Below are 27,501 nucleotides of genomic sequence, written 5' to 3'. Positions count from 1 at the left end.
CACGCGATTTAAATTTAAACTGTCTTTTTGCGAGCTGTGGTAAACAGCGCTCATCTCTGCCGTTCATTCATCAAAAACAGAAACCCGATTCACGTGAGAAGAAAAAAAAACTTACAGTATTCCTCAGCTCGCTCCTCGATATACCCGCACTTCTGAGGTACTTTTTTCATTATTGTTATTGCTCACAGCGCTGCTGAGACGGTGTTAAAGTAATGATCTGAATAAACTGATATGTGGGCGTTCACAGGTTTGCTTGGATTGCCTCATTCATTTGCGTTTGAATAGTGCGCGCTCTCCGTAGGCGGAGTCACATTACATTTGAATTAGCTCTAATGAGGTCGACTGGAATCGCTCTCTTTTAATACAGATTTTACAACATGAGAATATTTGTTTTTTATATAAATTACTTCATTTAAGAGAAGAGAATTCAAGCTTCATGCCTGTATGTCTGTTTGCCTGTTTGACTGAGTATTCGCTGAGTTATTGTTCATTTTCGGACGCGTTTCAGAATGGACGACACTGGCAGATAGAAGGCAGAACTCGCATCACGTTTATTTTTCTTTATTTGGCAAAAAGCACAACACTTTGTTTTTATTGTGAGTATACACAAAAATAATACACATTTAACAGAATCGATTGATGTATGAAACTTGTTTTGTAAAATCAAAGTCAAAAGAGTATTTTGGGTCTCAATTCAACTCATAAGGAAAAAAGCGAGCAGATCACGCCGGCGTGATCTCCGACCTCTGAGGGTTAACATAAAATACAGTGATCTGCAGAGGTATTATAAACAACAACAAAAAAACTAACTTGAGTCAATAAACATAACTACAGTCAATAAAGTGCTGTCATTAATAGCTGCAAACAGTTACAGTACTGTTACAACTCAAACCATCTTCATCCTTCAAGTGAATTGGAGTGATTGGTCTTCGAGTTTGCCTCGTTGCATTTCCTTCGAATCAGTGCTCGCACCTCAGACGTGTTGGAAATTGTTTGCTCACAGTGTCTGTGAAAGGGGAAAAAGGAGTTGATTTTTATATTAAAGCAAAATTAACCTCTGTTAAAAAAGTAACTGTTCCCTTTCAAAAGGGAACTTGCACTGCTTCGATGATGCTATTGGGGAACGATGTTCTCTAGGCGCCTCTTTAATACTTCTGAGTCATGTCTAGTCATGTGATAGGCTGTCGGCAGTCAAATTCTATTGCCGTGATTGTACAGCTTTTCAAACACCGGTTCACATGGAGGGTGTTCCCCATAGCGTCATCAATGCAGTGTCTCATTCCCTGTTCTCAGGGAACAGAGGTCGTAACCTAGACGTTTTTTATTACAACACAGTATGATGTTTTGACATTTCCCTCTGTTGTACATACAAGGTGAAAAAGACGTACTGTTAAATGTATTATAAATGCATTAAAGTACATTTGTTTTGTACTAAAAACATACTTAAGTACATATTTAATACATTTAATTGTAAGTCTTTTTTGACTTGCAAAGTTTTTTGCAAAGTTTGCAAAAAATTGCAAAGTTTCATGAGTTTTCGGACATGTTAAGGGCCCCAAAAGTGCCTGAAAGGTTGACAAAAAAAAAAAAAATAATAATCCTACCGAAAACAATAGGGCCTTCGCCCTTTCAGGGCTTGGGCCCTAATAATAATAAACAGAGCAATTCCAAAAGGGTCCTTACACCATCGGTGATCGGGCCCTAAAAAGGATGAGCGAAGAGAGGTCGATGAGGATAAGATTTAAATTTTACATTTTAAACTTATCTATATAAACAGTTTTAAACGTTGTGTTGTTTAAAGCACCTCCCAGTAAAATTGTTCAATACAAAACCACCGCTATGACCTACTACTTAAATAGTGTTTTTTTTCATGAAATCTACAAAAACTCCTGTTTTTAGCAAGGTTCCCTACAGGTTGTTTTTCATAGTCACAGCATTAGTTAAAAGTAGATTCTAACTTTACTGAAGTATACTGTATGTACTGCAGTTCTTATTACCTTTTCATCGTCTTATTTTAGTAGATTTGAGATGGGTACACACACCATACAGATTTAGGCATTGTTAGATACTAGTATTGTCATAACAGTCGGTACTGAAATTAAAAAATGTGACGCTTTGAACGCATTCTTAAACACCTCTGATTGGCTATTGTGTTCACGCACTCCACATATCTGTGATTGGCTACAATGATCAGCGCTTTCAAAACATGTTGTAAATAGACAGGTGTCTATCAGCAGATCCCTAATTTATCTGCTGATAGACGGATCCGCTGATAGACATCCGCTCTTGGTGAAAACAACATGTTTAATCATTGTAGCCCATCAGAGAAAGATACGTTGAGCACAACACAATGGCCAGTCAGAGGTGTTGAAGAACCTGTTCAACAGCATTCAAAATGCTAAAGGGAAGTGCTGGAATAAAAGTCAGTACTTTTGACGACGCTTATAAGATACAGATTTTTTATTAAAACAGCCAAAATAATTGATCAAACAGAAGGGTTAAAACAACAGCACAGATAAAATGAATGTGTTCATAAATTTGTCCACAAGGCACATGTAATGTACATTCAATTACTGTATAAATACAATTTGTAAAAAGATTAGACAAGTGAATCTAACAGTCCATCAAAAGATCATGTTCACATATTTGTGGTTGTTTAATCTGTTTGCAGAAAATTTCAGCTCTTCTTACAGATACAGCCGTTGTTTTCATTATGTCTTTCTTACACTGCAGAAGATGAGGGTTTCACTTTTTGTTTTTCAGACGGATGTTCTGACCTCTTTTCCCCTCAAAAAACTCCTGCCCAATGCAGTGAGGATGGGGGTTCGGATGTAGATGGTGAGTCAAAAAGTGTTTTTTTGACTCAAGACAAAATAATCATTTACAGAACACCTGCCTTTAGTTATAGGACCCTAATGGTTGTTTTTCATACTTTAACCAGCCATTTACTAATCAAGGATATGTTACAGTAAAGTTTTTCTCATGCAGCCTAACATATAACATTTGAGGATAAGGATTTGTAAAACACTATGGTTGGAAGGCACAATAGAAGACCTTGCAATGTTCAACTGTAACACATTTATCTCCGCTATAACGGCATTTTAATGTTCAAGGAAAGTCTGCTGCTTACAGTCGGGACCTCTGACAGCTTTTAGTAGTCAGATTTTACTGTCAACACTTAAAGTAACAGGTACTAATGCATGTCTGTTGCAGATCACAGCCAGGAAACAAGCCAGGCCAAGAGGTCCTCACCAAAGAAGATGAAGAAAAGTGCAGAAAAACTGACTAAGAAGGGTAAACTAATGGGTAAGTTTCCTAAATCTTAGCAAAAGAGTAGCGGGTAGCACCAGCGTTTATTCTTATTTTAAGTCAAGTTAGTTGTATTTGTACAGAGCTTTTCACAAACATTGTTTCAAATCAACTTTACAGAGTTTACATGTAAGTAAAATCTAGCTATTTAAAGAGATAAGATGAATTGCATGTATGATTTGGAGAGTCCTTCAGCTCAGGCCAAATCTACAGGGTTTAGATTAGGTGGAGAAGGTAAAACAGGGAGTGAAACCTGCTGTCATCACTCAGCAATAGGGCTGCGACTAACGATTATGTTGATAATTGATTAATCTAATGATTATTAGAACAATTATTTGACTATACAGTAAGAGTGTAACAATCTACAACTCATGATTTGGTACAGTATATAATACTGAACTCACGGTTCACAAAGCGAGTCCATTTTATAAAACATTTATAGATTAAATGTCTGTAGAGCATGTGGCTGTTTGATTCAGCACGCATGGGCAGTTTAAGAAACCTACATTTAGGTCTCTGTTTTTTAAGTTTACACAATCTACATTGTATTTGTTATTTGTAGAGACAACCAGGATAATCCTGAAGAGACCCTGGAGTGAAGAAGAGAGAAGGGCAGTGAACAAACACCTAGGAAAGTTCATGGCAGAGCACAGGGTTCCTGGAAAGCTGGACTGCATGAGGTGCCTAGAAGAGGAAAAGGCCCTGAAGGAAAGATCTCGGAGAGATATTAAAAACTTTGTTTACAATTCAATCGTAACTCTAAAAAGGAAGTCTGCTGCACGCAAAATCATGTTTTGAAAGCTTGCCGTCCAGTGGTTCTGTTCACATTATGTTAAGATGCTATTTTTGGTGAACCATATGTTCACAAAATAAATAAATGTAGAGCTGGTCACTGGAGATTTATTTGTAGCTTTTGGATAGTTAAGTATATTGCTAAAATTTGGTAAAATCTAATTAGATCAATAAATGGAACAAACTGAACATAAATGTTTAGGTAGACTGTTTATGAACCTCAATCTGAAACTTGCATTAGTTTTCAAGTCACCTTTATGTATACAGTGCTTTATACAATACAGATTTTTTTCAAAGTAGCTTTACAGAGATAACATTTTAAAATTATCAATTATTTAAATAGAATTTAATGCAGCAGTAAAGAAGCTCCAAGTCATTATTCAGCTAAAGCTGTTTCAGTTGAATAATGACTAGGAGCTGTCCACACTAAAACATAAAATAGCAAAGAATAAATGCAAGCTAAAAAATAAGGTAGTTAAAATTATTCAGTTAGAAATGAACTCAATAGACCTTTCTCACAATAACCGGAAATACGTTCCTGTTAAGCGTCAACATATTAGAAAAACATACCCGGCCAAGAGAAAATGGATCAGAGATTCTTTACAACTTCGAAAAAAATTTAACTTGTCATGGTCCAGTTGTTGATGACTTTGTAAAATGGTGTGGTGATGCTTGTCTGCAGCTGAATGTATCTAAGACCAAAGATATGACTATTGATTTCAGAACTGAAGCTCATTCTTCCCAGTATACGTTCATTAAAGGTGAGAAAGTTAAAATATTTAGGACTATTATTGACAATAACTGCATTTTGGTGTGAATACCAAAAAGAAGTCTGTCAGTTTTATTCAACCGTTATGTCCTTAATCATGCGTGACCCTTTTTTTTGCACTCAAAGTTCTCTATGCTCTCGCTAGACTACAAAAGAAGAAAACAATTGATACAAATATTAATTTGTCCCTTGTGCAATCAGATTGTTAAATACTCAGAATAGTAAATATTAGTATTTTAAGTGTGTAATGCGATCTCATGAGCGTATCAGAACATAAAGTGTCGGCCTGGCATACTTGCAAATACAATGTTAACTTTACTTTTCTTTACTCTACTTCTCCCCAGCATGAATTTTCATGTGGACTTTAAGGTTTCCAAGTTGATTAAAAGTATTTCCACACTGTTGGCATATAAAAAGGTTTCTTTTCCTTATGAGTGATCATGTGTTTTGTAAGGTTTCCTTTCTTTGTGAAACTTGTTCCACACTGTTGGCAGGTGTAAAGCTTGTCTCTAGTGTGAACTATTAAGTGGCAAGTTAGGTTTTGTTTTTGCCTGAAACCCACTCCACACACTTGGCAGGTGAAAGGTTTCTCTCCAGTGTGAATTCTCATGTGGTTTCTAAGGTTTCCTCTGTGACTGAAACTATTTCCACACTGAGAGCAGGTGAAAGGCTTTTCTCCAGTGTGAATTCTCATATGGAGTTTAAGGTTTACTTTTTCATTGAAAATCATTCCACACTCTTGGCAGGGGTGAAGTTTCCTCTTTCTATTGTGAACTCTCATGTGGACTTCAAGGTGTCCTTGCTTTTTGAAACTTAGTAAACACAGGTGGCAGGTGAAATTACCTATAGTCCCTGTCTTTGGTGTATTTTGAACCGTTTTTCGTGAGGAAGTTTCAGCCTGTGAGCAATTCAAAGACTTTTCTTCAGTCATGAAATCATGATGTGTTTTGTACTGATTTTTCTCTTCCATTTCATTCAGATCTTGACTCTCCTTTCTCAACGGCATCAGGTCTGAGGCGAAAAAAGACAGAAAAGTTAATCCCAGTTTAATGCCACAAACATTTAGACTCAAACTAATAACATGCATATTAGATCCTATACACCAGGGGTGCCAAACTCAGTTCTTGGAGGGTTTCCAGGATGCATTTGCACCACCAATATGAACTCCGAAGTGATGTATGGCTTCACAAAAGACAGAACTGAGAATGCCAGAGCCTGAGCACTCACCACTACCGTCCGTCTTCCTTAGTTTACAATCTGTTTAACAGTTCTATCTTAATACGTTATAATGCACATGTGGTTGAATTTTAAGAGAATGGTGTGGGTGCACGTGCTAGGATTTACTCTCAGTAATTCTTATTGTCATTAAGAGATCATTGACACTCCTTGGTAACACCTGCAATGCTAGACAGACATTTTCTATCCATATGCAAAGGAGGGACAAAGGAAAGTGACAACATAAAGGTAAAATAATGTGTAAGGGTCAAACAGGTCAATTTTGCTCAAAAGGGAATTAATTAATTTATGGGGGATTCATTTCTATCACTTATTTACGGCCAAGCAAATGATTCGTCCAGCGTTCATTTGAACGGGCCGTAACTATCGGCTCTGCAGAACTAGTGGAAACTGGGGATGCACCGATACCATTTTTTCAAAATTGATACCTAAAATTCTGAGCGCAGCGCAGTTTTTTTTTTTTATCAAGTAGAATTTCTATAACTCTGTGTTGAACTGATAATCACTATTTTGTGTGTCTACTTAATACAGACAACTTTAAAAAAAAAAGAAAAATTGTATATAGGGTTCACAAAAAGTTAGGGATATTCGACTTTCGTTTCGTGTGAAATTTCTAGAAAATGTAAAAAGTTCATGCTACAGTGATATTATATCATGAAAGTAGGGCATTTAAGTAGAAATGCCAAATTAAGTTGACGTGTAAAGGTTGCATTTTAGGTGCATTCTGAAATTTCACCCGAAAATTGCATATCCCTAACTTTTTGTGAGTAGTGTATATTATATATGATCATAATCTGACATAAATGCTATTATAAACTAGATTAGTGGATAATTCAGCAGTAAAGTTTAGTCTAGAAAAATCACGAATGCACAATAATTGTATAAAATCTGAACATTTTGTGAAAAAAAAAAAAAACGTTATGTGGGGAACAAATAAGAGACAATTGTAACACAAAATCTGGTAAAACGTTACACATTGCTCTTTGTATTGTTGCAAAATACATTAAAAACTAGATAAAAATATAAATTATTTTATATATAGCCTATCAAATTTAGATTTTGTTTAATGTATAGCACAGTTGTTTAATGAGGTAGCAACATTTGATAGATAGGACAGAACAAGAATGGCTATTAAAAATCTTTCATTGCATCACTGTATTATGATATGAAAGGCTCCAATACAGTGCGGCACAAAGCGCCGCCCGGGCACAGAATGATGCGCTTCAAGCAATATGAGTCGCAGCGCGTCGAGTCTGCATTTAAAAGTTTAAAGCACAAAGAAAATACATACTGATGCGTAGTGTATTATACAGTATCTATCTATGCAATAGTGTATTCAGCATTTTCTTTTTAACAGTTTTAAATTTCACTTACTATGTGCGTGAAGAACAAATATTGCTCTGACTTTTACTCCAGTGTTGTGATCCTAACAGACACCCGGTACAAAGTAACATGGTTAAGGTACAGCAATAAAGTCCATCAAAAGAAAGTTGTTTTATGCGAAACCATAGACCTTTATCTACAGATCAAGTGCAATAATAGTAACATTGAATCATCTTGGAGAGTTTTATCATGTTAACTGTCGTAACCGAACGTGACGCGTTGTTTGAATGCTGAATGAAGAATGATTGACAGCCGCAGCTGAGGGAAACGTTTATGTGATCTTGAATTTAACGACTTAGGCTAAATATTAATTTATATCTCACATTATACTATATAATGGCTTCAGAACACGTATAATATTGTGCACGAAAACTTTATGGTGCTTTATAATGTTTGTGTGCCTTTTGTGCGGCTTAACAATAACACAGAATAGTATACGCACAATATCGGATTTGGATCGGCCTCGTCTGAGCGACACCCGATCCGGCAAAAACGCCAACTGGTGCATCCCTAGTGGATACACTATTTATTAGCAAGGTAACTTAGAATTTAGCAATTTAAAACAATAAAGTCATAAGCACATAACACAAAAACACTTCTATTAATACAAGCATGACTTTTGATTATTCTAACACATTGATATAATAATTGTTTATCTATTGTTTATCTTTGTTTAACATATATATAAAACAAAAAGAACCGTTTAATATATATATATATATATATATTTATAAAACAAAAAGAACCGATAAGAATACAGTTAAAGTACCGGATCGATAAGCAGTATCGGTAAGAGTAGGAATACCGTTAAAACCTTACTCCCCAGTCAATGCTCAGACAACGGCCCAGACATGGAGCTACTTCAGCCACCAGTCTCCCCAGTCCCTCCCTGGTAAGATGCCAAGCCCTGGTCCTAAACTGTTAACCCCTAACAGTAGTCAATTGCAAAGTTCTGTCCCGTTTTAGATGCGTTTCGTGTTTTTCACAGGATTCTCGCTGAAAATCATAGGCTGCCTCTGTCTTTTTGACACTCACCAGTCGACGGTGACGTCACGTGCATACCATCTATAGATTACACTAACATTAGCCTACTTTTAGCCTTTCCCTGGTGTTGGCTGAACCTCCGTTAGAGGTGTAACAGGTCACAGTTGATCCATACCGACCAGGCCCCACGGTTTATCATGCATGTGATTCACGGATTAACTGCTAATTTAACCATCACAGAGTGAACATTTATCATTTGGACATTTTGTCTTGTCAATTTACAGTCAAACAATTTTAAACATGGAAGACGAGGCGAAAATCGGGACTCGCACATTATCTGTGGGCACAGAATGTTGTAAATTCTTTGCGCTTTATTTTCCCGTGTATCAGCCTTGTTGTTATTGGAAGACCGAATCCACAATGGTAGTTACCTTTTGAGAAAGTAACATGTGAAACTCCAGCCAGATGAAGTCCTTTTATGCCAAACCAAATCTAAAGTATAATAATAGGAACATAAAATCTTCTTGGAGAGTTTCATCGAGTTAACTATCGTAACTGAATGCGGCACACGGTTTGAACGCTGAATGGAGAATGACTGACAGCAGTATCGGAGATAAGCGTTTTAAGTGAACTTGAAATGACTTAAATATTCACCTGTACCTCACATTAAACTATGGAATGGGTTCAGGCAACTTGGAATAGAGTGTACGAAAACATGTTTTTGTGCCTTTTGCCTGGTATAACAACAAGAACGCTTAAGGTTTACTTGGGCTGCCTGCCCTAGTAAATGCGACCCCCAGAAAGATAAAATTTGAATTCCACTTTAGGCAAGGCAAGTTTATTTATATAGCACATTTCATACACAATGGTAATTAAAAAAGCTTTACATAGAAGAAATTAAAATAATAAAATAAAATACAGTACAGTACAAACAGTCGGACGAACAGCGGCACAGTGCTCATTCAGTAAATGCATAGCTAAACAGAAGTGTTTTGAGTCTGGATTTGAAAGTGACTACTGTAGGAGCACGTCTGATCTCCTCTGGAAGCTGGTTCCAGCATAATAGCTAAAAGCAGACTCGCCATGCTTAGAGTGAACCCTTGGTATTTCTAGCTGATATGATCCTAGTGATCTGAGTGATCTGTTGGGTTTATATTCAGTGAGCATATCTGCAATGTATTGAGGTCCTAGGCCATTGAGTGATTTATATACCAGTAATAATACTTTAAAATCAATCCTAAATTTAACTGGGAGCCAGTGTAAAGACCTGAGGACTGGTGTGATATGTTCATATTTTCTGGTTCTGCTCAGAATCCTGGCGGCAGCGTTCTGTATGAGCTGCAACTGTCTTATGGTCTTTTTGGGAAGGCCAGTGAGGAGTCCATTACAATAATCCACCCTGCTGGGGATGAAAGCGTGCACAAGTTTCTCTAAGTCTTGTCTGGAAACAAAGCATCTTATTCTTGCAATATTTTTCAGATGATAGTATGCTGATTTAGTTATAGCTTTGACATGACTACTGAAACTAAGGTCTGACTCTAGTGTCACACCAAGATTCCTGACTTGATTTTTAGTTGTTTGACCCCTAGAGTGAAGGTATGCGTTCACCTTGAGAACTTCATCTTTGTTTCCAAATGCAATGACTTCAGTTTTGTCTTTGTTTAACTGAAGAAAGTTTTGACACATCCAACTGTTGACTTCATCAATGCATTGGCACAGGGAGTCAATGGGGCTGTAGTCATTAGGCGATAGGGCTAAGTAGAGCTGTGTGTCGTCTGCATAGCTGTGGTAAGCAATTTGGTTCTTTGTCATTATTTGGCTCTTTGGGAGCATATACAGGTTGAACAGGAGTGGCACAAGAATTGATCCTTGAGGGACTCCGCATGTCATGGATGTCCACTCAGACTTATGGTCACCTATACTCACATAATAACCTCTCCCATCTAAGTATGACCTGAACCATTTTAGGACTATCCCAGAAAGCCCCACCCAGTTTTCCAGCCTGTCCAGAAGTATGTTATGATCGACAGTGTCAAATGCAGCACTGAGGTAGAGTAGTACCAGCACTGATAATTTGCCTGAATCAGTATTTAAGCGAATATCATTTATTATCTTTATGAGTGCTGTCTCTGTGCTGTGGTGCGGTCGGAAACCAGATTGAAAATTGTCAAAGGATCCATTCAAGCTCAAGAATTTGTTCAGCTGATTGAAGACAACTTTTTCAATGATCTTGCCTATGAAAGGAAGATTTGAGATCGGTCTATAGTTGCTTAATATGGTCTTATCCAGATTGCTCTTTTTCAGGAGGGGCTTGACAACTGCAGTTTTCATGGAGTTTGGAAAACTCCCAGAGAGAAGTGAGGCATTTACCACTTCTAGAAGATCTGCTTCTAAACTGTTTAACACACTTTTGAAAAAAGATGTGGGAAGTGTGTCAAGAGCACAGGTTGATGTTTTAAGGTGCTGTACGGTTTCTTCCAAAATTTTGCCATCAATTTCTTTGAAATCAGACATCGTAACTACTTTCTCAGGTGGATTGATCTGTCTGACCCCAGCGTAACTCAAGGATGTGCTGATCACCTTTCTGATATTATTGATTTTCTCAGAGAAGAAATAAGCAAACTCACTGCACTTGTTATCTGAGAGCATTTCACTGGGAATCTGGCTTGGGGGGTTTGTCAGTCTCTCTACAGTAGCAAAAAGAGTGCGTGTGTTGTTTAAATTGCTGTTTATAATATTTGAGAAGAAAGTCTGTCTAGCTTTGCCTAGTTCCATATTGAAAGCATGAAGGCTGTCTTTGTAGATGTTATAATGGACTGCAAGTTTTGTCTTCCGCCACATGCGCTCTGCTTTTCTGCATTGTCTTTTCATATTTTGCACTGCTGTTGAGTTTCTCCAAGGTGCTTTTTGTCTGCCACTCTTCTTCCTGACTTTCACAGGAGCAATATCATCAATTACACCTTTAACTTTTGAGTTAAAAGAATCAAGGAGAAAATCAACAGAGTCTGCAGATATGCTTGGTGTTAAGGATATAGCCTTCATAAATAGGACACTAGTGTTCTCATTTAAGCATCTCTTCTTGACAGACACAGATCTAGCTTCAGTGGCAGGAGAGATCAATATATCAAAGAAAATACAGAAATGATCAGACAGTGCTACATCCTTAATAACAATTAATGAAATGTTTAGACCCTTACTGATAAGTAAATCTAGAGTGTGTCCACGATTGTGTGTGGGTCCATGTACATGCTGAGTCAGATCAAAAGTTTTTAAAACAGTTTTGATTTCTTTTGCCATATTGTTTTCTGCATTATCTATGTGGATGTTGAAATCTCCAGCAATGGCAAAACAGTCAAACTCTGAGGTAATTGTTGATAACAGTTCTGTAAAGTCCTCAGCAAAGGCTGGAGAGTATTTTGGAGGCCTGTAAATAATGATGAGTAAAATGCGTGGAGCACCTTTTAACACAATACCCAGATATTCGAAAGACGGGTAATTCCCAAATGATATTTGCTTACATTGATAGATATCTTTAAAAAGAGCAGCTAGACCCCCACCTCTCTTAACAGCTCTGCAGACACTCATAAAAGTAAAGTTTGGAGGGGCTGCTTCATTGAGGATTGTAGCACTGTAGCTGTCTTCTAGCCAGGTCTCATTTAGAAGCATAAAATCTAGGTTGTTTGTGGTTATTAAGTCATTGACTAGAAGTGATTTATTTTTAAGTGAACGAATGTTTAAAAGTGCTAACTTAACAGTCTTACTTTTTGTCCCCACATCAATCTTACTTTGACGTGTAATAGGCACCAGATTAGTTGGGTTTGCTGTACGGCTATTGAAGGCCTTAAACTTTCTTTCTTGTGATAGAACAGCAGTAGAGAAAGATACAGGCACACTGGGTTCCCACTTGTTCTGTAAACATTTGAGAAAGTTACTGTTATCAGAGCGGGCACCCGACACATTTCACTGAGAGCTGGTATCAGTTGTTTTTGGTTCACCTCGAGCAGATGGGGGAGGGTGTGGGCCCTGGCGTTGTGGCAGAGGCCGAAGAGCTCTCACAGGAGGGCGAGGGCGAGCTGGGCCCGCAGGCTTTGGTGGCAGCGGTGCCTGTCGTTTTTTGGTTGGTATCTGGGGGCTTGCAGCAAAAAACTTTAACAGTTTTACTTACTGCGGGAGCCTGTTTGAGGAGTTGCCTGTAAGATGGGTATAGAAACACGGAGATGTGGTCGGACTGTCCGAAGTGGGGGCGGGGTGCTGCCTTGTAGGCACCCTTAACGTTGCTGTAGACGTGGTCCAGAATGTTGTTGTCCCTCGTTGGGAAGCTCACGTACTGGTGGTACTTGGGGAGGACAGTCCGAAGGTTGCAGTGGTTAAAATCCCCTGCCACAACAAACACAGCGTCGGGGTGCGTAGTCTCGTGCTTGCTGATAGTGTCGTGCAGTAGTCCGAGTGCTGCGGTCCGGTTCGCCCGCGAACTGAACTCCCTCGGTAAATAAAAGGGTCTGCACTTAACCATCAGCACCTCTATGTCCACTGAACAATGTTTCTCCATCACCTGAGTGTCTAAACACCATCTGTCGTTGGTGTAGACACAAACGCCGGCACTTTTGTTCTTCCCCGAGGCCGATGTGCGGTCTCTGCGGTGTACAAAGTGGGTCTGAAGTTGGATGGCTGAATCTGGCGTGTTGTCTGTAGTCCAGGTTTCCGTGAAAATCAGAGTACAGCACTCTCTGATTTCACGCTGTGTTGTTGTCCTGGTTCTCAGCTCGTCCATTTTATTTTCAAGGGAGCGGACATTAGCTAGCAGCAGACTCGGTAGCGGTGGACGTGTAGCTCTGGCCTTTAGCCTAGCATGTAGCCCGCCTCTCTTGCCTCGTCTCCGCCGTGTTCGTGCTGGCCGGATGTAATAGGTGTCCAGGACAGGTATGGTTGGATAAAAAGTTCAGAATTAAGCTCATAATGAGCTGCTTTGATGCGCAAAAGTGCTTCTCTGCTGTACACGATCCTTCCGTACCTGCACCTTACATTAACTGTACACAGTAACACTAAAATAAATAAAAAATAAAAAACGGTAACGGGAGCACATTTATAACGTCTAAGCCTTCTTGCATGGTAAACAGGGCTTGGCATTAACTTTTTTGCTCACTAGCCACTATGTCGAGTGGTTTTCAGAAGTTACAAGCCACTCAGCATTTTCACGGGCTACAGTTTTACCAATACCATGAGGAAAAACTGCCTTATAGATATTTTTAATACTATCTCATCATTTGGCTACAATCAAACCACACATTTATTCAGACACCAAGATCTGAACATGTTTTGCTTTAGTGTTTTTTCTTTAATTGCTAATGCGACCTTTTTACACCACAGACTGAACAAAATTAAGCATTTCTTAGTAATTTTTTATTACCATTTTCTAAACTATAGTGAATAAACTGATAATGTGAGAAATGTTGATGGTGTCTAAATAAATTTCTGGAGCAAATGAAATGAGTGAGTGAGGAGAGGCGGGTTTGTGTGTAACTCGCTGTCGCTATTTTTGACCACTACATTGCACGTTTATTATTTCAGATGACTTTTTAAAAGACTACAATTGAAAAATGTATACATGAAATTCAGTCTGCCGAAGCGGCTAGTAGGAGTGACTGTAACACGCCACTGCTGAAATACACACGCATTTGGCGGGTGTTAATATCAAGCCGTGATTCATGTAAATGATCAGTAAAGGCGGACATACATTGTGCGATGTCTGTGCGATTTCAGCAAGGTACCTACTCACACTGAACGAGTAGATCGCATGCAATGTAAAGCCAAAGCTCAGGATTTATGTGCTCACACTATACGGTCCGAACGTCAATGTAAATGATCAGTAACATTAAGAGGTCTATTCAATTATTCTATTAAATGCAAAAAAACTGACTAGAAAAGTTGATAACATACCTGGTAATTATTATAACATTCATAGCAGTAAGGGATACGTCCTATAGACAAATCCAATGAAAGGATAATAATGGAAATGCCTGCAGTTACAGCACTTAAGATGTTCATTCCAAGTGAACCTTTCACCTATAGACAAGAAAAACAAAACAAAAAAACAAGTTAATAAGTTAGAAAGCACTTTACCCAGTGTGTTAAAGCAGATCATGAAACAATATATATGGAGCACTATAAAAATAAATAATAAAGTTGCAAGTTGCAATTATAAGGCCCAAGTAGAATGACTCATGAAGACAATCCAATTATACAACGGCAATATCTCTCTTCAAATATAATAAGAGTCTTATAATTTCAAATATAATACGGGTGTCTGTGTGTGGAACTATTCTTCTATGTACTATTTTACAATAGACACATAATATTGTCTCTTCATTTTAATAGAATAGCAATACATTTATTCATGTCTGGCAACCTTGACATGTTTTCTGTATCATGTAAAACTAAAGGTAATTTGGAGATCACCGATTTCTTTGATTAGATTTTGATTAGACTTCAATGATCTTTATGAGAATATAATGTATTTTATGCATAGTCAATCAAATTAACCATTTACAGAGAATCTGGAAAGTATCCATAGCGCTTCACTTTTTCCACATAATGTTATGTTATGTTATGTTATGTTATGTTATGGGCTTAATCCAAAATGGATCTGAGCCTCGACACAATCCTGTCTCAGAGCAGCTGTCTATAGGCAGGTGTGTCCCTTTCCAAATCATGTCCAATCAACTGAATTTACCACAGGTGAACAACGATTTCTTGACAACAAACTTCTTTCACGTTGTCATTATGGGGTATTATTAAATTTAATACATTTTGGAATAAGGCTGTAACATAAAATGTGGAAAAAGTGAAGTGTTGTGAATGTTTGTTGGTGTTTTCATACCATCTGCATATATATATATATAACCAGTCAAATGTTTGGAAACATTACTACTTTTAATGTTTTTAAAAGATGTCTCTTATGGCTCGTTCCCTCGTCTGACTCGGGAGAATGACACCCGAGGACGCGAGTCCGGTAATTCTGCAAATGGAACAGCGCGCGTCACTCAGCTCGCTCTGCTACTCCGGTTATCTCTGTATGTATATTTTAGGCAACAATAAAACGAAATATGTTATAAAACACCACACTGCCTCTTTTCGTTTTCATTTAAAGAAATCTTAAACATTAAAGCCACACAAATGTGGTTCAGGCAACGTGTATTGATTATATTCACTGCATATAACGTTAACCTATTTATAACAAAACGAAATATAAAACACAACCCTCTTTTCGTTTAAATATAATATAAAAATATTAAACATTTTTATATGGTCCAGGCAATATGTGCATTTGTAGGCTACTAAACAACAGATGTTGCAGTAAACAACAGATCATCTTCATTGTATTAAAATTTAAAATGACAAAACTGCAGTCTCTTTTTGTTAAATTTCAGTTTTAGCAATATTAGCCATTATAAAAGTAAAAGGTACAAGAACCTATACAAATAAAGCAAACATTTCACTCAAACATACAAAGTCAGTGCTCTAGTCTAACCATACAACTATAAAGTTAAGTTATAGCTTATATAAAGTTATGAAACTTCACTTAGCCCTCAGCCAAAACGATTGGCCAGGGAACAAATTATAGATTCACGAGACCAAAAATCGCCCTTTAGATACTCAAGACGAATTATATCTCAAGTTTAACCACTACAGAGACGCCAGAGTCAGCGGCAAACGTCAGAACGACTAGCCGAGGAAAGGCTGTTCCAGGCGGGGTAACGTTACATGAGCACCGAGCGCCCGGTGATCACCTGGATCTCACAACCTGGATAACATTTTCATAAATCTTTATAAATAAACCACAGATTTGAGCTTTAAACAACTATATTCTCGCCTGAAAAACTCTTAAATCTACATTTCGTGACACAAAAACAGTGGTATTATATTTCAACTGTATATTAAAAAATGGCGCTTCTTATGTTGTCATTCCCCTTGTAGTAGCACGTGATACTCTGTCAACCAATCAACGTTCTGCAGTGAGTCTAGCTCCACCCTTTAGTACCGGACCGCTGTGCTAGGTACCCCAACGGAAGGGTACATAAAAAGTGGGTACGGTTGACAGTGGAAACGCAAATAATTGTGTACCGTACCGCTCAGTGGAAACGAGCCATTATGCTCATCAGGCCTGCATGTATTTGCTCAAAAATACAGTAATATTGTGTAATATTATTACAATTTAAAATGATAGTTTTCTATTTGAATATACTTTAAAATGTAATTATTTCTGTGATGCAAAGCTGGATGTTCAGCACCATTACTCAGTCTTCAGTGTCACATGATCCTTCAGAAATCATTATTACCATTCGAAAGTTTTGGGTTCAGTAATATTTTCTTTTCTTTTCTTTCTTCCTTTTTTTTTTTTTGAAAGAAATTAATACTTTTACTTTCATCCAGTTTTGGACAGTTTGTTTAGTCTTACATTAAATAAAATTTGTGCTTGGACCCCTGAAAATAACAAGTGATGTGCGCATACCAAACACAAACTGGAGGAGCCTTTGCCATGGAGTTTATTTTCTGCAGCAATGCAGAGTGATCCAGCGCTAATGTACTGAGAGGAGAGAGAAAGGAATCTTCTGTTAGAATATTTAGCTTGTGTTAGAAAAGACAGAACTGTACTTAAGTTGTATATTGTTTGCTTACGATGAGAGATCCCCAATAAGGAATACCACTGAAGACAAAGATGGAATATGCATTGACTGTAGCCACGATTCCCAACAGGAGAATCAGCAGACCGATCATTATCTGGACAGTCTGAGGAAGACCAGAAAACAGGTTCTTATTGCAGGGGAATAGTGACTCACAGTTATAAGCTGAGCAGGGTTTCCAGATCTGCACAACAGTTTGTTTGTTAATGTTTGTACTACTGCTTTTTTGGATTTGTTTTCCGTACCTTTCCTCCTTCACACGTGTAAAAATGAATTATTGAAAGATTTCTCACCCCGAGTGCTTTTGGTTGGCCTTTCAGGAAAGCCTGAAGTCCTTGAGGAGCTGAAGCTGTCTGTGGCACATTAACAGTCACTGGAGCCGTTTGTTCTGGGGCCTGAAACTGGATGACCAGCGTCGACGAGTTTGTGGGAATGACGGTACTAGACATTCTTCTTTCTGAATCTGAAATTGACCTGTACAAAATAATAAAGACATGTAAAAACATGTGAAGAATAAGAATATAAAATAGATTTTCATAAATAATCTTACCTGTGTATTTATTCAAATATTATATGTTCATATTTATTATTATAAACAGTCTGTGGTCTTCATATTGTGGAAACACTTATGAACCCAGTCGTGTCACAGAAGTATTGGTAACTAGAATAACTCTTCACAGATATTATATTACAAACATCTCGTTTAAACTGATCTACAGCATCCCATATGTGGGACATTTGCCAGTATATATTTAAAACAATAATATCTTAGTTAAAACCTAAAGTAACATTGACAAATTATTTGAAAGCTTACAATCTCTAGTTTTCATTTTTGGTGACTGTTTTAAAAAAAAAATTACAGATGAGCAGTAATTTATCAAATTGCAACAAGAATTTGTCATTCTCATTAGGCGTGTTCAGGCCTTTATTTTGAAATAGCAATGAACATGAAAAATCATGAAAGATCGGTAGAAACCTCAGTTTGTTTTCATGGCAAGAGTTCAAAAGATAACACCAATTCAATTTTATGAGGAAAAAAAGGTCTGAAAATGTTTTAAATATACAGAAAAAAATGATGGATTCTCGATTTGGTATGCAGTGTTGAGCTATAATACACATACATGTTTTTTATTGCTTTACTTATAGGTTGAATACAAACCAAATACTGCCAAACCGCCCATATTACTTCTGGATAGGATGACTACTTCATACATTTTATGAAAATTATGGAAATATATAGTTCAGATGAGATCACTCAAACCATATATGGAAATGGAGGCGCCCTTATATGGTCAGTAATAGAGCTTGGCTGTCATCTAGTGAAAAAGTGTGGTACTGCGCCCAAACAAGCGCAGAGGAAAGAGAGGAATGCACTCTTCAGTTGGTTTCACTTTGCTGTGTCTTTTTATAGTTCACTCCTCTGAGATAACGCATTCTGTGGTGTAATACTGTTTCCCAGAATGAAAGTTAAAGTGGGGGGGAGCTCAGATGGTTAGGAGGGGTGGCAAAACTACACACTGTTTCCAGGAAATCAAGCCTGACGCACTACTGTAATATAATCTTTTTTCACAATAATAACAAGATTAAATAAAATCATACTTAATTTGTCTTTGTTGTATTTTATATAATCTGTATGCTGGTTTGGAAACAGACGTGTAAATATTGTACAAAACATGTGGCACAACAATAATAAGCACAGTCAAAACCATTAATCTTACCTTATTTGGAACAAATTTGGCCCAATAATCAGTAGTTCAAGTCTTCTAAAAAATTGAGAAAAAATAGAGAACGAATTGACTTGCTTGTTTTTGGATTGTAAAAAAACACAACAAATTTTGCATCATACTGTATCATTTGTGTTAATTATGGGCATATAAGCCGGATTCATTACCTTTAGTATGCTGATAAAAACGAAGAGAGGGAGCTGGATCTTATAGAAAACACAGGACTAAAAAACACGACTAGAAGAGGGAAAACAAGGAGCACTTGGGGGAAATGAGGGTGGGGAAACAGTGGAAGAACTACAAAGACCAAGTAAAAGACTACAAAAGGACAGGAAATCATGAAAAATACAAAATACAAGACACTAAACAGCTGGGGCCTCAATTATAAAACTTTCTGTAGATTTTATACTAAAAGTATGCGTACGCACAAAAAGTTTTCAGATTTATAAAACCATGCATGCCAGAACCTGCTCAAAAATCCCAGTCAGTGGAAGATTGTGTGTACATGCATCTCAATCCCAGACTATCCCCATAACATGTAGACTATCTACTGTAACCTACCTAATATTTATCCAAAGAGTCAATACTGAATCAAGATTTAAATCAAATCCCAAGAATTGAATTGAAATTGTCAAAATTGTGTTAAAGGGGCTATGTGTAGGTTTTTACTTAAAAAAATCTTTAAGAGAGAGTTTTCATTTGTACTTGTATGAGCCAACCATGATGTAATAAAAAGAATGACACCTTGAATGTCCACCAAGGTTGCCTCTATCAGCCTGTAGGCTCAATTGTGTGTGGAGGAGTCGGGCCCGAATCGGCGCGAAAATTCACAAAATGTGACGTCATGCGCGCGTTCTCGTCTACTTGGGCTTACATCCGTATGGCACGGCAGCCATTGAGTAAGCAGCGGCAATCGGTAGTTTTTTTCAAATGGACGACTCTGCTGATGGAAAGAAGCGACCAGCCTCCAGCACAATTCATACACCCACGGACACTCCTCGTAAGTTTAAAAAAACAAAAAAAAAACGTATCTAGTGTGGCAAAAAGAGAGAGTGACTGGCGTCGGGCAAAGACCAGAGTCAACATCGGAGCGGCATTTGATTCATGGCGGAATCTCCGGTCAGTGCTGGGTATTAAAACAGACCCCGAACTGGCTTTCTTTTTACTGCAAAGGTAAGACATAGTTACAGGCCATTTGCAATATATTATTTTATTGTTTTTGTGGTGTAATGCTAACGATAGAATGCAAGCCAAAATGTGGATGCTAGGTAGCCAGCCACAGGACCGTTTCAAATAGTTACTGTCTTTTATGAATTATCTTTATTCAGAGCACGAGTGCATTAAGATTGTTACTCCATAGAAGTATTAAAATGGCCAAAGAAGTACTGGTTGGGTTGTAATATATGTTGGCTTTTTTTGCTAAATGTGTTTTGCTAAATTTATTGGCTAGTAAGGCAAGCCATGACAAACTTCGTAACTATAGCCCTTTACAAAGAGCGCCTCTGAACCATCTGATGTTCTCCTGAGGTGCGCGTACATACAGGATTAAGTGTAGGATTGAGTAGTGTACACATGAGGGGAGACAGTCCGTGTACTGCCAACCTGTAAGGTAATGGTGGTAACACATAAAAGAATCTAGATACACAGAAACGCTAACAAAAGTAACACTTGTAAATGCACTCTGTACTCCCAGCTTTCTAACAATGGCTAGTTCTTTACAGCTATGAGAAAACAACACTGTCAGGAGGAAAGGGTCCATCTACGTCAACACCTATGAAGGTGTTAGAATTGCCAGAAATGTGTGTCATTATTATGAATAAAATGCATATCTTTTCATTTTTCTATATTGTGACATTGTAAATTTTGTGCTCCACGTATTCATGCTGTGTGTTTCTGTAGCATCAAATCACTGGAGCTGCGTGATCACTCAGTTCTCATAGATGAAAAGCAAGCCAACAGCCTTGAGAACAGTGTGTAAGTTACAAATGATCAACGCCATACTTTGGCTTCTAGCATGTCAATATTACAGTTTGTGTGTAGTAATGAATTATTTCTCCCTGTTTTTGCTATTACAGGATAGAATTGCTGGACAAACTGGCCTCAGACCCATCTGATGCAGACTATGTCCCACCTATCTATGTGCGGTATGTATTGTGGCAATGTTACAAGCTAGTGAGCTATCAATCAATGTTAATAGAGTTTTTTTTTTTTTTTGTTATCTGGAAATTAATCTATATTCATATTTTTCACTTGGGTGTTTTTATGATGTTTTTTTACAAAGTGCTAGTGGGACATTACAGAAAAACATTGACAGCCGCCCCGTCATTGGGCTTGAAGAGGCTGTCCTGGACATTTATGACCGCGAGGAGACGGTTCAAGAGCCAGACCTTTCGGAAGATTTTCATCATCCAACAACAGACATTCCCACCTTCCCTACCTTTGCTCGAGTCGATGCAGAAACTGACCTCATTAACCAGCCTGCAAGCATAGCTTTCCACGAAAACCTTATCCAACTGGTCTCTTTTCTGAAACTGCCAATCAACAAATGTTTTTACATTGACCAGAGCACGGGAGTGGAATGTGATGGGCTCCCACCTTTTCAGGTCAACTTGCAGCCACGAGGCACTGCCGCTGTTCTGGAATGGGTGAATTTACATTATCAGTTGTAACTAGAATAGTATCAAATTATTTGTAATAGAGAACAGCTGTCAATAGAACCTAAGAAAAAAAAAACTGGAGCATTTTTATAAAATATTTCTGTTCTCTTCTCTATACAGTATTGCCCACATGGACATAAACTGTGGATGTGGAACAGCCAGCCATTACTAAAGCATAACATGCAATGGGGAGACTTCATGTTATCCACAAACATTCTTCTGTCTGGCAACAATTATTCCAAGATCGCCCTCCTCTTCCAGTTTATGAACATGAAAATTGTGGCATCCACCACTTTCTATGCTATACAATCTGCCTACTGTGTAGATCCAATAATGGAGTTTTGGGAGGAGAAGAGGAAAGCCATTATCGAAAAATTAGGCTCAAAAGACAGTGTTGTTGCCCTTGGTAAGTACTAAACTCTGCTGATTAACTAGGCCTCAGATGTTTGAAATGACGGTGTCAAGTAATTTACTACAATTTATAACTAATTAAACATTGATAATACATGATCAGCTTCAGTTTAAACAATAAACTGAAAACAGTCAGAGTTTGGTGCAGGTTTACAAGGTTATTTATTTCTTTTCTAGCTGACGGAAGGATGGACTCTCCAGGTAAGTCACAAAGGTTTGTGACTTGTCAGTACTGTTGAATTTATTTGATTTACTGACTTTTTTTAAAAATTTTATCAAAGGTCACACTGCACATATACTACTATGGAGCAGGACACAATGGACATCATCAATATTGTCACTGTGGACAAGAGGCAGACTGACCGTAAGAGTGTGGCCATGGAGAAGTATGCATTCATAAAGACCTTTGATAGACTCATGGGGGAGCTAAACATCGAAGAAATAGTAACCGATGCCCACGTGCAGATTGCTTCCCTGATGCGTAAGAATGAAATCATGATTTTGTTTTGATATTTGAGGGAGAATTTGTCTTTTTTTTTCATGTGTGTTTGGTTGTTGCTCATCAGATCCAGAAAAAGGAAGATACAAGGACCAGGGTGTAGTCCATTCCCTGGACATCTGGCATGCAGCTAAGAATCTGACCAAGAGACTACGTGCGGTAAGACAAAAACACAGTTGGTATTATTTGGTTTATTTCATTGAGTACTACTTTACTGTTTAACAGTTTTTCCTAAAAACACTTTTGGACTTTTCTCCACAGGCTGGGATGATATCTGGTCAGTCACAAATACTTGTTTGGCTGAAGGATGTTGTCAACCACTTTTGGTTTTCTTGTCAGAAAGCAGGCAACCGGGAGGAGTTCATGGTTAAAGGGATAGTTCACCCAAAAATGAAAATTCTGTCATCATTATATATTTTTCCTACTATGGTAGTCAATGGGGACCGAGATCTGTTGATTACAAACATTCTTCCAAATATCTTCCTTTGTGTTCAGCAGAACAAAGAAACTCATACAGGTTTGGAACAACTTGAGGGTGAGTAAATGATGACAGAATTTTCATTTTTGGGTGAACTATCCCTTTAATATGACAGATAAAAATACATACAATAATCAGATGAAACTTGATCATTTTAAATTTGACTCCTATAATATGGGTGTCCTGAGTTCTGTATGCTATGGTCTGCCTATGATGTTGTATTTTAACTTGATATGCATTATGACTATGATTTACTGTACTTTATTATACGAGTGGGCCCTCGGTAGATGCCTCCAAACCGCAAACAAAGAAGTCATACCACCTGGCTCTGCTGCACATGAGGCTTTGTCACAAATTGTGCTAAACAGGAGGTGGCTGAAGGATGCGGAGAAGTTTCTTACCTTTCGGTAAGAGTGCTAAAAGTTCTTATACTTGCTAAAATATGTGGTGTTAGTACAGGCCAAGGCTGATTCTGTGAATAACATTTTTTACATCTTCAACAACAAACTTTACAAAATAACTAAAACCACAAAATAATTATAATGTTTTATTATTTGTACATACAGCCATAGCTCTTGCACTTGATATTTTCTGAAGAAAGATGATCTTTGGAGAATATGATAATGCTTTCTCTTTGTCCTGTAGGTCAACTTCTGAGTTGGAATCCTTCCAGAATCATACCCTTATGTATGCAGGCAAACGGTTTTCCTTTTTGCCTCCTGTTTATGAGGCTAGGACTTTTCTAGCAGCCTTAGACTACAATCATCATAACCACCGACCAGTGCATGTAAACATGAAAGGCAATGTTTCGTAAGTCACTATTGTAAATTAATGAAATTTGTATGTCCTGTAAAATGTGCTTATGTTTTCTTCTTGTTTATTTGTTTATTTCTTGTTTGTTTTTAATATTGTTTTACAATATTTCTTATTGTGTCAACTAATGTCATATGTTGTTTTGCAGACAAAAACGAGTCTATAGCAAGAAGTCACAGCGCTACCGTGTCTACACAGTGAAGGAGCAAAAAGACTACAGTTACATCCCTCAACTGCAGACTAAAATATTACAGAGTCGACTTAATTCAGCAGGGCTTCCAGAGTCGACTTCCTCTTCCCCTGCCCCGTCCTCTTCCCCTGCCCCGTCCTCTTCCCCTGCCCCGTCCTCTTCCCCTGCCCCTGCCCCTGCCCCGTCCTCTTCCCCTTCCCCTGCCCCGTCCTCTTCCCCTTCCCCTTCCCCTTCTCGATGAGCCGTCAGTGGTTGCTGCGGCAACCCTGGTTGATGTGGTCGTGCTCGTACGAGCGTGCGCACCGAGAACGAGCATGAGACTGGCTGCAGTTCCTCTAACGGCCACTGGTGTCAGTAATGGTTAGAAATTTCAGAACTTACGCAATGCTCCTTTAAGCAATAATACAAACAATAGCCTACCAGTCAATGTACCATGTAAACATTGTAACATGTTGTCACTAAACTCAATACAATTCTGTTTAATTACCAAATGTTTTGACAATCACAATTACACCTATTGTGATGCAAGTTGTTTTTTACATCCCCCCCCCCATCCATCCGTTTCTATTGTGCAATTAAAATATTGTGATAATACCGTATACCGTGATAAAAGCTCAATCAATTAATCGCAGAATGAAAATTTGATACCGGCACATGCCTAATATATCTTCCAACAATTACTTTGTCATAACTCTAAACAATTTCTCTTTGCTTTGTTTCCCTAAATCAGACCAGACCCCTGTACTGCAGGATAAACCTGAGCGTGCCAGTGCTGGACAGGTTTTTTAATGACATGGAAGACACTCAACCTGATTTTCGGCTGAGCAGGGAGGCCCTGAAAGTGCTGCTGGACCTGTTGAGAAGTGACCAGCAACACGGATGGGGTTCCACAATAGAGACCCCGGTATTTCTTTTCTGGCTGGTGTGTGGTACATCCTACAGGGTCGTCTCCGGAGTGTTTGACATGCCTCGTTCCACTGGCCACCGCATTGTCCACCAAGTCACTGAGGAGGTGGTGGCCATTCGCTACCAAGTCATTCGGTTCCCCAACACCCCAGAAGACCTGGAGGCTGTTAGCCGTGGGTTTGCAGGGCTGGCCAGACACAGAGCTTTCTAGAAAGCTGCAGGAGCAATCGACGGCTGCCATGAGTGGGGGCATCGACAAGTTGTGTCAGATTAAAACAGTCGAGTAATTGGAGGAATTCTGCTGCGAAACGGCAGGTGGAGGAGTTGACATGAATATTCATATCTCCAAGTGCGATGATATTGGCAGACATTGTACAGAAGGTTGAAAGAAGATGAGTTTGGTTTGGGTGGCCGGTAAATAAGAAGTATCGTCGTGGAGAGAGTGCTTACATTTAAATGCAAGGCATTCAAACGAAGACAGCTCAGGCAGGGTTATAGGGAACAAGATCAGATCACTTCGGTGGATGACAACCAGACCACAACCACACCCTGTGCTGGTCTCATTTAAAAAAAAAAAACATCTGGTTGATGCCAGGTTTCTCTAAGGCACATCATATCCAAACACCTTTCCAGAATATGGTCATGTATGAGGCAAGATTTGTTTGTGATGGATTGTGCATTGAAAAGTTCAATCTTGATATTTGATGCAGCAGCGAGTCTCTGTATTGGCCGAAGTAGACTGAGGTCCACTCCACGTTTTTCATCCTGGTCAGTGCGTAGCGTCGTCATGGGAACCCAGTGTTACTAGTCCTAGGAGTGGCAGTGCCCTGATTACGTGTTCGATATGCGACGGTGCGCACACCAGACCAGAGGGATGCGATGTTGTGATCAGACCGGGAGAAAACAAACTTTTGACAGCAACTTCTGTGAATGTAATGGGGCCGGCGATGGAGTTCAAGTTGTTTAATGACTGATATACACGATGGAGTGGTAAAATTTAATTTCTTCAGTTGGGTGGCGGAATAGTTCATCATGCCAGTCGTGGAGAGTGGTCTGTTAGCCGTTAGCCATGCCTGTGATGCACAGAGGAAAGCCATCAGACACAGTACGCAGATAACTGTGACTTTGGGTGGAGACCTCGCGATCACCGGCAGTGACTTTGGGTGAAAGCCTCACGGTAACAGGCAGTGATGAACAGATACGGGAATCCCGGAGCGATGGAAAACTGGTAGGTTGACAGACAGCCGCTTGAGTTGGCGGAATCCGTACAGAACACATACAAATCCACAATTTACTAGTGAGCAGCGACACAAGTATAACTTACTGAACGTAATACTGGTCAATAAATGTTATACTATAGGCTATACCGTAACAACTGTTGCACTGTAGAGAATTTTTGGTTAGAGAAGCGGCGAACAAGCCACGCCAGCGTCCTCTCCCGTCAACATCGGCATAAAGCACAAATAACACTAAGTGTTACTAACTAATTACTAACACTAATAACATTTTATTTTAAATGTTCCAAAATCTTGGTTAAAAATTAAGGGCGATCGTGCCTCTTCTTTCTTGTCACCAGAGGGAATTCAATGGCCCCCTGGACCGTAGAGAGGAGAACGATCGTGGCGGCCCTGCAGCTCGTTGGAGAGGAATCGGAGGGGAACTCACACCGTCTAGGTAGATCACTGGTAAGTACTCTTTACAGGACTCAAGAGGAAGTCGTGACTATACGGACCCCATTCAGACTGGAACCAGGTACGGACTCATGGACGGGAGTGGAACAGGTTGCTGCCCCAGAGGCAAGTACCCAGAGAGCGGTTGCCTCAGACTCGGACAAAGCACAGGGACACAGATGGCGAACGGACCAGGCCAGGAGGGGACACAGGTAAGTATATCCCGGTAGGTGTCCTTTATGCCAGACCAGTTAGGACGAGGGCCTTTAGCCGGGACGTGAGGGAACCTTGGACAACAGGAAGACCCTTCGATCGAGGCACGGGCCACAGCTGTTCCCTTTCCTTCTCAACGGGGGCAACGACTTACAACATAGGCATGGAGGGCCACCAGGCGGACGAACACTTTGAGCGAACGTTCCACTTCAACTGCGTACTGCAACAACACAACAGGGTTCAATGGTTCAGCGGTATTCAAACACTCAACAGGGATACCTTCTCTCTTTCTGAACAGGGCGGAGGCCTTCACTGGGGCATGTAGAGACCACCAGACGGGGAGGACACTTCGAGCAAGACACTCCTCTTCGGATGTGCACTGTAACCAGGTAGCAGGGTTTAACTATTCGACAGCATGTGAAACGTTCAATTGAAATACCTTCTCTCTTTCTGAACAGGGCAGAAGCTTTCGATAGGGCGTGTGAAGACCACCAGACAGGAAGGACACCTTGAGCGAGACACTCCACTTCGGCTGTGCGCTATAACCAGATAGCGGAGTTTAACTATTCAACAGCATATGAAACATTCAGCTTGCAACACCTTCTCTCGTTCGGAACAGGGCAGCGGCTTTCAATAAGAGCGGGTGGGGACCACCAGGCAGAGGGGATGCTTTAAGCGAGTCACTCCACTTCGGCTGTACGCTGTAACAATGCAACAGGATTCAACCATTCAACAGTAGATGAAACATTCAGCTGCAATACCTTCTCTCGTTCTGAACAGGGCAGC

General features: G+C 39.1%; 1 protein-coding gene across 5 annotated transcripts; it reads right to left on the bottom strand.

Annotated features, from left to right (window-relative positions):
* Nucleotides 1-528: 528 nt before the first annotated feature.
* LOC308689604 (membrane-spanning 4-domains subfamily A member 8-like) lies at nucleotides 529-19,186 on the bottom strand. 5 transcript variants are annotated; one of them, XM_081363412.1, is made up of 9 exons: nucleotides 19,046-19,150; nucleotides 18,873-18,917; nucleotides 17,448-17,628; nucleotides 17,150-17,260; nucleotides 16,983-17,057; nucleotides 14,411-14,536; nucleotides 7,481-7,532; nucleotides 5,714-5,881; nucleotides 530-1,006 (listed from the first exon to the last, which is right to left on the bottom strand). In XM_081363412.1, the coding sequence occupies exons 3-9, from the start codon at nucleotides 17,601-17,603 to the stop codon at nucleotides 960-962; spliced, it is 735 nt and encodes a 244-aa protein (XP_081219538.1). In that variant the 5' UTR covers nucleotides 17,604-17,628; nucleotides 18,873-18,917; nucleotides 19,046-19,150; the 3' UTR covers nucleotides 530-959. The 5 variants fall into 5 exon arrangements, 4 of the variants coding, with proteins under 4 accessions (XP_081219539.1, XP_081219538.1, XP_081219537.1 ...); XR_014030023.1 differs by lacking the exon at nucleotides 7,481-7,532 and having other exon boundaries at nucleotides 529-1,006; XM_081363411.1 differs by lacking the exon at nucleotides 530-1,006 and having other exon boundaries at nucleotides 2,445-5,881.
* Between the last annotated feature and the right edge of the window lie 8,315 nt (nucleotides 19,187-27,501).

Source organism: Scardinius erythrophthalmus, assembly GCF_964197995.2.
Source record: "Scardinius erythrophthalmus genome assembly, chromosome: 4".
Classification (NCBI taxonomy): domain Eukaryota; kingdom Metazoa; phylum Chordata; class Actinopteri; order Cypriniformes; family Leuciscidae; genus Scardinius; species Scardinius erythrophthalmus.
Note: the sequence above shows the minus strand (reverse complement) of the source record. Positions and strands in the feature narration are given on the sequence as shown.

Bases quoted from the DNA above. Each gene is read 5' to 3' on its own strand.
- LOC308689604 (XM_081363411.1), bottom strand. From the start codon at position 17,603: ATGTCTAGTACCGTCATTCCCACAAACTCGTCGACGCTGGTCATCCAG. The intron at 7,533-14,410 runs GTATGTTATCAA...GGTGTCTGTTAG, and splicing joins AATGTTATAATAATTACCAG to GATCACAACACTGGAGTAAA. The intron at 5,882-7,480 runs GTAAGTGAAATT...TTTTCGCCTCAG, and splicing joins ATTTGTTCTTCACGCACATA to ACCTGATGCCGTTGAGAAAG.